General features: G+C 33.9%; 3 protein-coding genes across 3 annotated transcripts; all 3 read right to left on the bottom strand.

Annotated features, from left to right (window-relative positions):
- Window positions 1-314: 314 nt before the first annotated feature.
- Window positions 315-1,073, bottom strand: LOC121240466. Its single transcript, XM_041137932.1, has 2 exons — window positions 756-1,073; window positions 315-638 (listed from the first exon to the last, which is right to left on the bottom strand). Exons 1-2 carry the CDS (start codon window positions 918-920, stop codon window positions 546-548), a joined length of 258 nt encoding a protein of 85 aa, XP_040993866.1. The 5' UTR covers window positions 921-1,073; the 3' UTR covers window positions 315-545.
- A 4,763-nt stretch (window positions 1,074-5,836) lies between these two features.
- Window positions 5,837-7,639, bottom strand: LOC121240422 (CBL-interacting serine/threonine-protein kinase 11-like). The gene has a single exon (XM_041137868.1). The coding sequence runs from the start codon at window positions 7,419-7,421 to the stop codon at window positions 6,120-6,122; it is 1,302 nt and encodes a 433-aa protein (XP_040993802.1). The 5' UTR covers window positions 7,422-7,639; the 3' UTR covers window positions 5,837-6,119.
- A 3,903-nt stretch (window positions 7,640-11,542) lies between these two features.
- LOC121240465 (EPIDERMAL PATTERNING FACTOR-like protein 6) lies at window positions 11,543-14,055 on the bottom strand. The gene is made up of 3 exons (XM_041137931.1): window positions 13,052-14,055; window positions 12,866-12,912; window positions 11,543-11,984 (listed from the first exon to the last, which is right to left on the bottom strand). The coding sequence occupies exons 1-3, from the start codon at window positions 13,176-13,178 to the stop codon at window positions 11,739-11,741; spliced, it is 420 nt and encodes a 139-aa protein (XP_040993865.1). The 5' UTR covers window positions 13,179-14,055; the 3' UTR covers window positions 11,543-11,738.
- Window positions 14,056-15,264: the final 1,209 nt, after the last annotated feature.

Here is a 15,264-nt window from a genome sequence, read left to right as displayed (position 1 = left end):
AAACATTCTGAAATCCCCATCCTTAACAACCCGTCGGTGTTGAAACCCCTGCTATTTCAATCTGTTTCTCCCTTGTTCCATAATAAAAGCAAGATTGAAAACCGATGTCAACACTATAAGAAGCTGAAAAAACACAGGACTACCCTCTCAAGATCCTGCTACACATTGAATGGAAATTACTCTATCTGATAAGGTAATCAAGAAAATGTTGTGTCCTATGCTTTCACTATGCAATAACAGTAAATGTGTAATTGCAGGCTTGCTTTCTGACATAGCCACGGTCCAACTTTCTTTATGTCATGAACCGCACGTAATTTAAGAGAAGGATTAGCAAATTCTCAATAGAAAGAAACCATATTACAATCACTACAAGGGCATAGAACCCAGTAAGTCAGGAATTCGTAAACTTGGATTACAACTTCCCATATACTAACAAGGATACATTGTTTTCAAAATAATACAAACATGAACAGCACAGAGGCAAATTATGGTTTGGCCTTGTACCTACAGAGAATACAAAGTGGCAGTGCGCTCATTGACGCGGATTAATCGGATCGCTTAAAAGACGGAGAAACCAAATGCCTCCAGAGGTAGCGACCACTGGCCATGTCCACAAAGGTCCAGAATGCTGAACAGGCCTGCAAAACCCCAAATTCAAAAGTATAAAACAAAAGACGAATAAAAAGGCAAAAGAAATGGAAGTAAAAGTCTTTGAAGGGAAGGAAAAGGAAAGAAATCGAGAGAATGGCGGAGACCTTGAATGAGTGATGGTTTTTGTGGATGGGATCCTTTACAACGTCGTCGTTTTCGGTGCCGGCCACCTGATCTTGTGGAGGGTGATCGGATTTGAGGTTTCTGAGGACAAAGAAGCCGGCTATAGTGGCGGAGAGGAAGATCAAAATCAGCCTCAGCGGACACATTTTCTCTATCCGATAAGAAAGAAAGAGAGGATTGAGAAAATGTGTTTCGGACACACGCAAAGAAATTGGATAACTTTTTTTTTTTTTTTTTTTTTTTTTTTTTTTTTTTTTTTTTGTAGAGAAATTGGATAACTTGAATGCTTGAATCGTCAACCTTTGTTTTTGTCAAATTCGGTTAGCGACGGCAACTTTGTGGAATTTTTGGAGGGCAACTTTGTTTTGGTCAAATCTTTTTTTTTTTTTTTTTATAATTTTTTTGGGTCAAATCTAATTAATGATTAAAGAGACCTTAATTAAGGAAATATTTTCTAATTAAATTAATTTATTTTAAGTGATCTTTAATTTAATTAATTGACATAAGAATATGTAAAATATTCACAAGTGTGAAGAAAAAATAGCAAGCCAATATAATTGCTCTTAATTGATTGTTAATACATCTAATAATTTTATAATTAAGCATTATCATTTCAAATAGAAAAATTCTTCTCATTAGCTATTATTCATCATCCCACACTCCACACCTCACTCCCTATGAAAAACATACTCATACCTTATGAAAAATAAAGAATGTTATGCATCAGCTACAATTCACTACCACACTCTACACCTATAATTTTTTCATAGAGTATTAGGATATTTTTTATAAGGTGTGGGGTGGTGAATAGTAATCTATTTTGAGATTTTCATTTATGAAAAATCTTCATAAATGAGTTTTTTGAGATGTTGTGAAAGTAATTGGATCAGTTGATTTTTAAATTAATATGTTTTTATTGTAGTTAGATACATCAAAAATATTTTTTTGAGGATTTTTTAATGTTTTTGTAGGATTATTCAAGGACATTAAACAAATTAATAGATGAAATTATTTTACTAAAAAATAATGTTTAAAAAAGCAAAAGCATCTAAAAAATGGTTAAGCAACGAGCACACACGTTTTAGGAGTAGAAAAGTCCACCGTTGTTTTGGTGGACGTGAGTTGGATCCCATTCCTAATCCGCATTCAATTATTATTTATGAGCATTTTTGGTGGTCACAAATAAACATAAATGTATATGTATATAAGGGGGCGGCTACTATGCCGCCCCATTTCGACCGCTGGGCAGTATATTTTTTTTTTTTTTTCTTTTCACATTTTTTAACATATTTAAATATATTTAAAAAATAAAAAAAAATACACAAATACAGTTAAAATCACTTCCATAACCACTAAGTAAAAAAAAAAAAGAAAAAAAAAATGAGAGAAAAAAAATTTTGACTAACGGTCAAATAAAAGTGTCAAGTTAGAAAGACAAAGTAGACTTTCTCTATATATAATTGGTCGGATTGAAGGACATGCAGTGTGGAATTTTAAAACCATATTTATTATGAGAAAAATGATATTTGTAATTATAGAATTTATAGTCATCGTGTATTCTATTTAAAAAAATAAAAAAATTGGATAAATATATGTCTCGTATGAAAAAATTATTTCTTTAATAGTATACTATTTTTTCTTAAAATAATTACGCGAGAACTTCACATTCTAAGACTGTATATAGCATATTGTAATTAAAAAACTCACGCCCTTTTGACTTCAATACAAATACCATATCTTGTAAGAGTAAATTTAATTAATTTATCATATTTAAATTTAAATTTTTGGAAATTAATTAGTTTATTTATCGTGTTTAAACCGATACAACTTTTGATCCAAACTTGAGTTAATGTTTGATTAGTTCGGCATAGGACAATGCTAGGATGCATACCAAATGTGCACCCTAAATATGTACACAAATGAATATGGTTTTCTTTTTCTTTTTCTTTTAAGCAATTTTTAAACATCTTTAACTATTTACCAATAATTACTACCCAAATATATTAATGGGCATATTTGGAAATCAAAGTAGCATTTTCCCTTGACATATGGGTGTTTGGATCCGGGTCGGCCTTTAGAAGTTGCAGTAATGTGCGTTCGTGGGCCTAAGTTAATACTATAGATTGGGCCTTCTCCTTCAACATTATTTTAGACCTTCTTTGTACTCTTATAGATATGCATCATGCCCCGATCTTTTTTCTTTCTTTTTTTTTGTGAGAGACATTAGGACCATTTAACTTCAATAGTAAGCAACGAAAGAATAATGTTATTTTTCTTTTATTATTATTATTGTTGTTATTATTATTGTTTTAATATGACATCTAATAGTTGAAAACTTTTGATTATTTTTTAGCTATATATCCATCATTTGAAACTATATCATGAGATATCGAAAGAATAATGATTAAATTGATATTGAATATTAATAAAATAATTTTATATATAGTTTTAGAATGTACAAATTCCACACAATCTCTTCAGGAAAAAAGTGAAGAGCTAGTCCACCATTTAAAAATATATTTTCTTATGTGGTTTATAAATTTACCCATATTTTTTTAAAATGAGTGCGCATCGTTCATATATCTTAAAACTATATAAATTATTTCACAATAGAAAAAATGTTGTACTAGAAACCTTATTGGACCAATATAGTTATAATTATAAGCTTATTTATAGCATTTTCTGATGTCATATTTCACGATATTTTTTTATTTATTCTATTAGAAAAAAAAGGATTTTTTTTAAATTTATATTATGTATGTTATTGCATATAATTATTATATATTACGCAGTGTCTGACTCAGACGTGACCTAAGATTATTGATCATTTATAAATGAATGAAAAATTTACTTCACAATGTGGGTCTCACAGTAGTCATATTGGACACAGCTTTTTATATATAATGCTTGCCATAATTGGGATCATGAGAAATATAATAATATTAATTGATTGAAGCAAATGCTTGCCATCATGATTGATCTTTTGATTCTCAAATCCAAACAAACCCACTAAATCGAAAACTAATCAAAACGGGAAAAAAAAATGCTGGGAATGAAATAGGTTTCTCATAACTTATACATGATATCTATAGTTTTAAAGTATGCAAACTCGCTTTACCTTTAAATAAATTGAATAAATCTAAAATTTACATAAAAAAAAATTATTTTTTAAAGATGGACTCTATTTTTTTTTTTTCAAAGGGAGTAGTGCGCGCAGACTCTACATGCACTTACTTCCTAAAATTATATTTAGTATTACTGATACAGAAAAAAAAAAAAAAAAAATTAAAAGAGATTTTTTTTTGGTAAGTGGATGGTCATGCATGCATGCATGCCTAGATATGGAAATAAACACCCTGAAGATTCTGAACAGAAGAATTTAATTAGGAGTTTATAAGTATTCAAAATGAGAAAATATCATGACATGATATCTCGGTTTGCAAATCCTATATATATATGACCTTGGAATATTACTAATTAAAATACGATTTACTATATTAATAATTGTGAATGCACTGTACGTATCACTGATTATAGCAGCACGTACCATGATTTTTATAAAAAAAAAAAAGATATGTAGCAATATTATTTAATAAAAATAGACATGACTTAGATGTTTGTTTAGAAAATTACTACATTTAGGAAAATAGACAACTGGCCTTCTCATTCTTGCTCAGAAAATTTATCCTTTCATTCTATCACTAAATGTACACTATTTTTTAATAACGTTACATCTTATGACAAGACAATAATAACACTTATATATATGTCATCGATCTTGATCAGTTTCTTATAAACAGAACTGATATCTACATGAGAGATTGATACGCGGTGTAGTACTAGTCTGCTCAGATCGATTTATGTTTGCAGCTGTAATTACTACTGATTGGTTGATGTTGTAATAGAAAAAACATTAAATAGTATTAGAGAAATGTTTGAATTCCTTAGAAGTATACTTATAAATTCTTGTTATTTGATATGGTACATTGGATTAATTGTAAGATTATGTTTATTGTAATATAGATGATTTAACGTATCTATTGACGGAAGTCATATAAATTTATGAGTTTACTTTAGTGAAATCTGTTTGTGACTGTAATATTTCTTATACTATTAATCAAAACTAATATTCTACTTGCAAAATCATATTCTACTCTCTAATATATATTGGACAATAATGCAAAAATATATATTTAGAAAAGAACGTACAACAAGTAGGATTGGACTCTGACTCTGACGGAGTGACGGAGTGCCCAACTTCAACCAAAGTGGGAGGCCAAGTTGAGCTCCGACTCCCATCGAAGTTGAAATTGGAGTGTCAGAGCCGACTAGGAAATATTAGAAGCAAAAATCGAAAGATAAATATATTTTCCAGTCCGAGAAATAATGAATTCCTAAGAATCACGAGATGGGTTTTATTGTTTTAATAATAAACAAAAAGGTTGCTAATTTGGTACCCAACAGAAGTTGGTGCGGCTTGAATGCCTCTCTTCGTCAAGCTCGAGCCTTGAAACCTAAAAGAAAAACTCCGCGGAGGAACATGGGGCAAATGGGTCTTGCAAGAATGGTAGCATGAGAACCAGTTCCTAACAGGTTGGCCTCCATTTAAATCATGGAAGGTAGAGCTTAGAGGAAAAAACCAACAAAACAGAGAAGAGAGAAAGCAATCGACTGAGAGAAATCAGAAAACGAAAGGAAGAGAAGAATATATAAGAAGTTAAATGGCGTCATTTAAAGAGTTTCTTAAAAAGAAAGAAATGTTGCAGAACAGTCTCTGCAAAACCAAGCTTGCACCGTTAGGCCACTCAATTCCCTAGTAGTTACGTTACAATATTAAATATATTAAGTATAATCTCAGAGTTGGAGTTCGGATGTCGGACGTATATTGACTCCGATACCGACAAAAACTCTCGGAACAACTTCGATTCCGAATTCCGATTTTTAGAGCTATCAGAAGTTTTGCACAGCCTTGATGATAAGAGATCATTGATTTGAAATCTCTCAAGTCTCACCTCTGCCTGCCAACATCATTTTTTATAATTTAATTAACAAGATTAAATCAGAATGATAAAGATAGACAGAACTATTTCATTTGTTTTCCTCCTTATGTACACACATGAAGAAAATACAGAAACACCAGAGTTTTAAAAATATATTTATCTACATAAACACCCCCATATAAGTCCATAATAATTTTCTTCTTACGTTGGAATTATGGGGTTGTTAACTAAGTTTAACACCACCACCTTAATTGATTTCGACGATTTTCTTTTTTTCTTTTTCTTTTCGTTTTTGTTTCTGTTTACATGATAAATATTAAATATATAATAAGAAAATAAAAAAACTCAATTTTGAGTTCCCGGTTGAACCGTTAGGCCACTGATTAGCTGAGGCCTAAGCTTGTTTTTCCACGTGTCTTTGAAGGACCCACCGTCCCCACCTCTACTCTTAGCCTCCACCACTACCAGCCCGTCCGTTAACCGGTAAACCTTCACCCCGATGGCGAAATTACCGTTCCGTTCTTCCAGCTCCACACCCCAGTCCTTCTTCCTCTTCACCCTTAGGTTGTTCTCGCCCACTTTAGCTAATTCCTCGACTTTCGCCAAGACCTTCTCCGGCGACTCCGCCGATAAGAATCTCTCTCCATCTTCCACTGGGTTGCTCGAGCTGATCTCGAACAAACCCGACAGGTCCAAACCGGGAGAGAAGGATATGATCAGGTCGAAGGCGTTCAAATCTTTAACCTTGGGCTCCTCTTCTTTCACGTCCGTATAAGCTTCTTTGTCGTAAAAATTCAACTCCTTGTAGTTCCCCTTCTTGAACCAGGGGTCTTTCAGGATCTCGTCGACGGTGATCCTCGTCTCTGGGTTCGTCTCCAGAAGCCGAGACAAGAATCGTTTTAGATCGGGAGAAAACCACTTGGGGCACCGATACTCGCCATTGTAAATCTTTTTGTACATGGCCATGAGGTTCGAGTCGTTGAAAGGTAAGTAACCGGCGTTTAACACGTACAACACGACGCCGCATGACCAAACGTCCACCCTCGCGCCGTCGTAGCCTTTCTTCTCTAGGATCTCAGGCGCCACGTACGCCGGCGTACCGCAAAGAGTGTGCAACAACCCGTCGTGTCGGATGTGGTCGTTCATGGCGCTGAGTCCAAAGTCCGAGACTTTCAGATTGCCGTTCTCATCGACGAGGAGGTTTTCGGGCTTCAGGTCACGGTGGAAGACACCGCGAGAGTGGCAGTAACCTACAGCGGAGATAAGCTGACAGAAATACCTGCGGCTGAGATCCTCGGTGAAGCGGCCCTTGGCGACCTTGGCGAAGAGCTCGCCGCCCTTGACGAACTCCATGACGAAGTAGATCTTGGTCTTGGTGGCAAGGACCTCGATGAGCTTGACGATATGGGGGTGATCGAGCCTGCGCATGATGGAGATCTCACGCTTGATGTTGGACATCAAGCAGTCGGTACCGGGGGCGGATATCTTCTTCTTGCTGATGACCTTGACAGCGACGCTCTGTCCGGTCTGGACATCGCGCGCATGGTAGACCTTGGCGAATGCCCCGCATCCCAGGAGCTTACCCACCTCGTATTTTCCAAACAAGGCGTTTTGGCTGTTCTCGGGAACATTTTCGGTCTCTGGCATGATAGCCAGGCCAGAGATCGAGCCTAGAATTCAAAAAGTCTGATCAGAATAACATGAAAAACCAAAACGAAACGTTCTTGGTCATGAGCGAGTGATTAAAAAAAACAAGAAGACAAAACACCTAAGGATAACTGTGGGATTAGGATATTCAGAGACAGAGAGACAGAGAGAGAGAGAGAGAATTAAGGGGGGGGGGGGGGGGGGGGGGGGGGGGGTGGAGGGAGGGAGGTTGAAATGCGAGTTTGACGGTGGAAGAATAAATAGAAAGACCCTGAGAAGAAAACGGCCGGGGCGAAACACACGTTCTCTCTCTTTACCAAGAGTCGAAACGGGGGAAAAATAATAAACTGTAAAAACTACCCGTGTTTGATCATAAAAACATATTAATTGAACGGTGGTGATGCTATCAGCGTGCCTTCAGAGTAGTGGAAAAATGACGTTGACAAGAGGCTGTGAATTCACGAGTCAGTTTGACTGCTTGAGTAGTGCGAGAAACGGTGCCGTACGTGGTTCTACGTAGGCTAACCATGCACGATGGGCGCATGCCATTTCTTCGTTGGTAATCTGATTAATGAAGCTGGTGCCTGTAGAAGAAAACAGATCTTGTTCAACGTACATTGCATGAGCCATGAGGCTAATCACGTCGTGGAAATTAATTTCAGAACTGTACTTATTACCATCAAAATGATCTTAACGTTAAGAATTTCAAAGGCCAGTTTTAGCGTACTTTTGCTAAAAAAGATATGATGAGAAATTCTTAAAATTTTATCAAATTTTTTTTTTTTTATATATCACTCAAACATAAAATATGTTATATCTCAATTTTAAATATTCAATTTTTTAATCTAATTATTACGTACATATTTTACAAATTTCAAAATAAAACACAAAATCAATATAACTTTTTCAAACAAAAAACTATATTTCAAATAATTTTATAATTTTATAATATTTTTATTCAAATTTTTTCTCTATCATTTTTAAAACCCAATAAAATATTTTAACTCAAATTATTTCACTACTATTAACAGAATTATGACATACTCCATGTAAATGATCCCTTAACATACTTTTAATTGCTGGAGTTGGCAAGAACTAAAATGATATATAATTTATAACATTTTTATAATTACTTTTAGTCCTATACTAAATAGAAGATATATAGTTTAGTAAAATTAAAACTTATTTTTAATATAAAATAATTAAAAAATAAATTGTAGGTGCACCCATATGAATGATTGCAATTAAGCTGTATGCTGTATGCTGCATGCATCATATATATATATATATATAAAAGAAATAATAGTTGTAGTTGTAAGTGTATAAATGTTGTATAATTATTTAAAATAAATAAATAAATATGAAATTTACATAAAATATATATAGATATAAGAAGTAAAATATTCGTACGGTAAAGAGACGCTCCACATAAATTTGTAACAGTTGTAAGTGACTCCGGCCACGAGTGTCACGAGGAATGTGGTCCTAGAAACTAAAAAAAACAAAGGTTATGATCAAGAATGGCCTACGGCTCACTACACCTTTTTTGGCTACCATTCAAAATATATGCTGCTAATTAATCTTTATTTTCATGGATGAAATTCACTACAAGTCCATATCAAAAACCTCCAATATACAAGAAAGAAAAATAAAATAAAATCAATGAGTTGCATGGTCCCCATGCACGAGTTTAAGTACGTGTAGTTTGAGGTGTAACCAATCCGGCCAGTTGAGTCCGGTTTTTTATAATTTTTTTAGAATCGAATCGATATATCCTGATTTTGAAAATTTAATAATCGATACCGAATCGATTTATTATCGAAATCGAAACTTTTAGTTTTTCTCATTTTAGTTCAATTTTTCCAATTTTATGAATTATTTTTATTAGTAATAATATGATGTTTACGTATACTAAACTATTAATATATTTATATTATATTATTTTATTATAATTAACACATACCGGTAAAGTATTGAATTTAATTATAATCTTTTATATGAATATATATGATCAAATATATATATATATAAATGTACTTAAAAAAAATATTAAAAAACTACCAAATATACCAAATATTTTATTTATTATTTAATAATCAGAAAAGTCTCAATATCCATATAATCAAGAATCTCTCGGCGCTCATATCCTGGCCAGGGAATGGAAAATCTTGCTGCACGAGTCTGTATCTGTTTCTGTCTCTTTCGTCCTCACGTGAGCCATTGAACAGGCAAATGCATGCGGTACGTACACGGGACTTGCTCCCCACCAAGAGATAATTATATGGTCCTGCATGCACCTGATCCAAAATCAAAGACAATGAATTCACCAAAGAATCACTATATATGTGGATCTATAGATCGAGCTCATCACGCTCATGCATGATATGACGTGTCCTAGCTATGACCCACTAAATTTTCAAATTATGGATAGGATAGCATCGAAAATGCTTTAACCTAATTATCTTTTGATTTTTATTATATATAAACGATGAAGTCTGCATGTATTTGTGGATAATTTATTATATATTATAGATCAGGTGGAGAAAAAACTATGATTTCATATTTTAACGATCTCTTATATAAAATTTATTATTCTATTATAAAATTAGTGTGTAGAACACATCATCCACGTAATTTAAATAGTAAAATTTGATTTATAAAATTTAAAATTTAAAATTTATCTTCTAAATTAAATTATTATATCGTATAAGTAATTTACTATAAATAATATAATAATATTAGAAACAATTTTAGGGTATACAAATTACATATTTTATTTTTTTTTAATAAAAAAAGTAGAATTCATCTTTAAAAAAATAATTTTCTTTTATATAGATCTAAAATTTATTTATTTATTTTAAAAAAAAAAGTGGAATATTTACGCATCCAAATATCATTTAATATTATAATAATAAATTGAATGCTAGCTTGACATAGGCTGCTTTTTCTTCAACTTGTTTGTCTGTTTCTTGAGAAAGCCATTTCACAATTATTGTGGTTGAAAAGCAAAACGCATGCCAAAGTTACTTTTGTCTGGTTCCAATCAACTCACTTTGCAAAAGGAATTAAGGAGTTTGAATTATATATGATCAAGCATCCCCATCAAATCAAACAATAATATTATATATAATTAAGATTATTTTCTTTTTTAATTTTTTTGACAATGATAGAGCAAAGGTTTTGTCCCACAAATTTTAAATTCACGATAAAGTAGCTAAATTGGGACCTCATGATTTTAAGAGCAGTGTTACATCAAAGTTCAATCCAAAGTTTTAGTACGAGAAAATATGCATGTGGTCACTTATTTTTGTCATTCATTTATTTATTTATTAATAATTGAAATTATATCTCTCTGGGCTCAAACATCAGGTAAGTCTGGCCTAATATTTGTATACAAAAAAACCAGGTTGGGCCTTTTCTTTTCAAGCGGGGCCCAATAACACTTGACCAACATGTTATTGATGTTGACATTGTAGTTGGGTAGTTTAGCTTATTTTGGGATGTTTATAGTTTAGCTTTTAAAAAGAAAAACAAAATCACATTAGAAATATTAAAACTCAACCAACAACATTAGAAATATACTCATAACTAAGATGATCGTGACAACAAATCATACACATATCACATATTGTACGATCTTTATAGTTATAAATAATATTTTAAAAAGAAGTTTCTTATACATCAGTCTACAGCCCGCAGTATACTTTACATTATTTTTATTTTTTATTTTTTTACATTATTTTTATTTTTTATTTTTTTTACCGCAGCACATGAGTGTGCATGTGCTGCGGCTGTAGGCTGATGCATACAGATTTCCTTTTAAACTCGTGCTGCGGCTGTAGGCTGATGCATACAGATTTCCTTTTAAAAATAGTACATTTTCATCGTCATAAGACCTACTTCAGTAGTGTGTCATGTGTGTTAAAAAATCAATGGTAAATTTCAATTCCTTGCACGCCACCGTCGGGTGTCGAGGAGGTGCTAGTAGGCCAAGGGAGTAATGCCAATATTTTAGTAATGAGGAGGCAAATAGGGCTTGGCGTTGAGGAACTTATGATTTATGGGCACAAAATGTGACCAACACAAATTAACAATCCACGATACAAGAAGTGATTAACACATTAAATCTCGTACTTGTGATCTTGATATAATATTGTTTACACAACTTTAGAAGTTATATATATATATATATATATATATATATATATATCCCTATTCTCAACAACATATATTCTCAAAATAACTCATTACCAACACTAATTCCCACTGTAAGCATGCAATTAAGCAAGCAAACAAAAGAAAGCACGCCATATCAATTCATGGCATGTACAACCTATTGCCACATTTGCACCTCCAAGCTTCGGGATAATACTCGGCAGTCACCGGTGTTCCGGGTGGCACTGGCACGTGGATTGGTTTGCACGGCGTGCACTTGCCGCACTTCAACGTGCATCGTGGCGGCGATGATCCAGGCCCGCCCAAAAACCTCCTTGCCAAGCTCGTTGATGTCCTCCAGGCTAGTGACACCATGCTCTCCTCCTCTGTTCTCTCCCTATGGGATTCCTGTTAAATACATAATTAGTGCCGATCATGTTGGTGTGCACACACAAGAACACATTCACGAGAATACCTGTCTCATTAATTTTAAAAAGGAAAAAGACAGGGATTCCGTTTAAAGAGCATGAGAACAGAGCAGAGCAGCAGACGCAAGTTTCCAAGACTACACCAAAAGAGGACAGGGTGTTGTCTTGATAAGTGCTAACGTGCGTAGCTGGTAATAATGTACACTCCACCAATTCCATTTTATTTTACCCTATTCTTCCTTGAAAAAAAAAATGATATTTTTTATAATGCACTGAACATAAAATTTTAACAGAACATCATTCCCAAAATATTATTATTCACAACTTAACTCAACATTCAATCCGTTGCAAATAGCAATACTATTTACGAAAAGCTTTCCTTAAATGGACGTCCGATTTGTACGACGCGTTTGTGACCTTTAGATTAACCGAGCCCAATAGGACAATGACTTCTCTCTGGACTGGGTCGCGGTGAATTAAAGGACCACTCCTACCTCTGAGAGCAACTGAATTATGGTGGAGGATTCCAAGGAGCAGCCGGCCCAGACTGAAGCGGTTTTAGCCTCTCGCAGGCCTTAGCTCTGCTCCTATTTTGGCGCATGCTAGACATGTCAAACTTGTTTGAATAGGGTTGTGAGACTGAGTGAGTGAGTAAAGAGAATAAGAATCGTAGTACTGGCTCTGTTTTTACTTTTCCTTTGTTGGAATAAACAAACAAAAGATGTGTACATTGTCAATTCCAGCTTTATACAAGACTGTGCTACTTTGACAGGACAAGTAAACATTAATGGTAATTCATGAACCATGTTCTTCAATCTAAGAAGCAGAGGTGTTAGTACAAGATCATGTAATGAACCGCACCTGAAGAAGTATTTGATCGGCCTTAGCAGACATGGGACACGTGCTAGCTGCGTGTGAAAATGAGAATTTAAGTTCAATATATAATCAAATCAGATTCATCAGAATAATAAAGAGGTGGGGATTTCATGAAAAGCAGAGAATTAAAGAAGATGAAACCAAAAGAGAAAATGAAGGATTTCGGCATACCTTCACATGTAGGTTTGGAGCCGATACTGCTGAACAGTGCGCAAAATGAGAAGAAGAAGATGGAGATACAGTAGAAAATAGGGGGTTTGTTTCTGGGCCTCGGTCGACTACTTCTCTTCCACTCCATGAACAAGAAGAGTACAGAACTGATCAGGAAACCCTATAAGAAGACGAAGAAGAAGAAGAAGTTGATCAGGTTTATGATATGCGCGTCTGCCTGGTTTTGATTCTCTTTGATCGATGTTGGACTTCAGAATACAAGCTATAGACTAAAAATCATCTTGGACTTTGGATTTCCCACGTTCCATGCAACTCGTCATCCCGAGCCGACAACTAAAATCACAGCACCCAACCAATATTTCCAACTCCTCTCTCTCTCTCTCTCTCTCTCTAGATCTCTGTGTACTTTTTGGGATAAGCAAATGGGGAGTGGTTGTGGTGGAGGTGGAAAAAGGGCTGATGGCACGGCTAGTTCAGATAAGTTTGGCAGGGAAAGTGTTATTGAGAGAGAGAGAGAGAGAGAGAGAGAGAGAGAAGGAAGGAAAAAAAAATAGTGAATCTATGAGGATCCTCGTTACTTCAGCTTTACCATATTTAGGTACTGGATTCTGTTGCAGGCTTTCTTCTCTGTTTTTCAGCTATCCCCAAACCCAGAAATACAACGCCAACTCCAGCTCTACCTCTGCCAGCCACACCTTGCACCTCACTCACTTGAGTCAGTACTTCCCTCTCCGGCCTTGTCTTTTTTGTTAACTATCTCTTCCTCTGTTCTTCACTTTCTCTGCTTCAATTTTCACGTCTTCTAACAGATTATATGTGTTTTATTTTCATTAGTGTTATATTTAGCAACCCAATTTTTTACAGTTAAGATAAACTCAACATGAATGTAATGATCAGAGGCTAAGGCAGCAGAAATTATATAATCTTGGAAGGCCATTCTTTTTTGGAGGAAAATGGGTGAAAAAAACTCAATAACCATTTGTTTTTTAATCTTCCGAGATCAGAGTTTTCCTCTATTGCTCCGCCCCTAGATGTATTGGTATTCTAGTTGATATAATGGAGTAGAAAGTAAGGATCACTTTTTTTTTTTTTTTTTTAAGGGATGTAGAAGTGCACAAATTATTAAACCCTCTGTTATAATTATTTACTCACAAAAATTAATATAATTTTTACAAACATTAAAACAAAACACAAAACTCAATACAATTTCTATGAACTTCACAACAAAAATAATATTAAAATAAAATTTTTATTTAATTTTTTCTCTCTCATTTTTTAAAATTTAATAAAATGTCTCTACTGAAATTATTTCACTAATATTCACAAAATTATGAGTATGCAAACATACTGTAAATCATATATGATCTAAATTTTGACTCACTCTAATGATCTAAATATTTTATATATTTGACTCACTCTAAGATCTAGATTTTGGTCATAAACTCTAAGATTACATTAGGATAGTGAGATGATCTTAAATTATTTGTAAATAATAGTTAAAAATGATAAAAAAGTAGTGATAAAATGTGAATAGTAATCAAAAATAATGAAAAATAAATAAATAATAATAATAAAATATTAAATAGTAATAGAATAATTTCATATCACTTCACTACCCCCACAGAAACTCTTCAAATACCATGAATATAATTATATATGTAAATCTCTATGTTAAGAATTTAAATGAATGTCATGATAACTCTTGATTGTCTCCATTGGGTTTTTGGGAAAGAAAAAAAGTATGCATACGGCCAGAATCTGCACCATCGTACCTTGCATGTGTTGTGGTCATCGTGATCATTAGGAGAGATAGAAGAAACGCATAAACTTCAAATCGAAGTAGTGTAAAGTGAGAAGCATCCCACTTACCTCCGCCCACTGTGGGCTAGCTGTGACACAAAAACGACGGAACATTTCAGTGATTCCTCCGCCATTGGCGGCATCATATCCTCCTCGGATTCCAGAGGCCAAAGGGTGTGGACAAATATTCCAAACACAAACCGTGGAAGAAAATAGTACTCACTGTACTGATCATCAGGGTTTGACATGTTTTACTGTTAACTGCACAACCACATGACTGACTGAAGATTACACCCTGTTTTTCCACACTAACTAGTTTTCCATTTGTTCCTACAGACAGTAGAAATTCCCTTCCCACCATTTTATTCTCTAACTTAGCATGTCTTGTCCTCATTGTTGGAGACTCTGGGGTA

The sequence above is a fragment of the Juglans microcarpa x Juglans regia genome, chromosome 7S, assembly GCF_004785595.1.
Source record: "Juglans microcarpa x Juglans regia isolate MS1-56 chromosome 7S, Jm3101_v1.0, whole genome shotgun sequence".
Taxonomy (NCBI): Eukaryota; Viridiplantae; Streptophyta; class Magnoliopsida; order Fagales; family Juglandaceae; genus Juglans; species Juglans microcarpa x Juglans regia.
The sequence above is the reverse complement of the archived record's forward strand: the minus strand, read 5'-3'. Positions and strand labels throughout refer to the sequence as shown.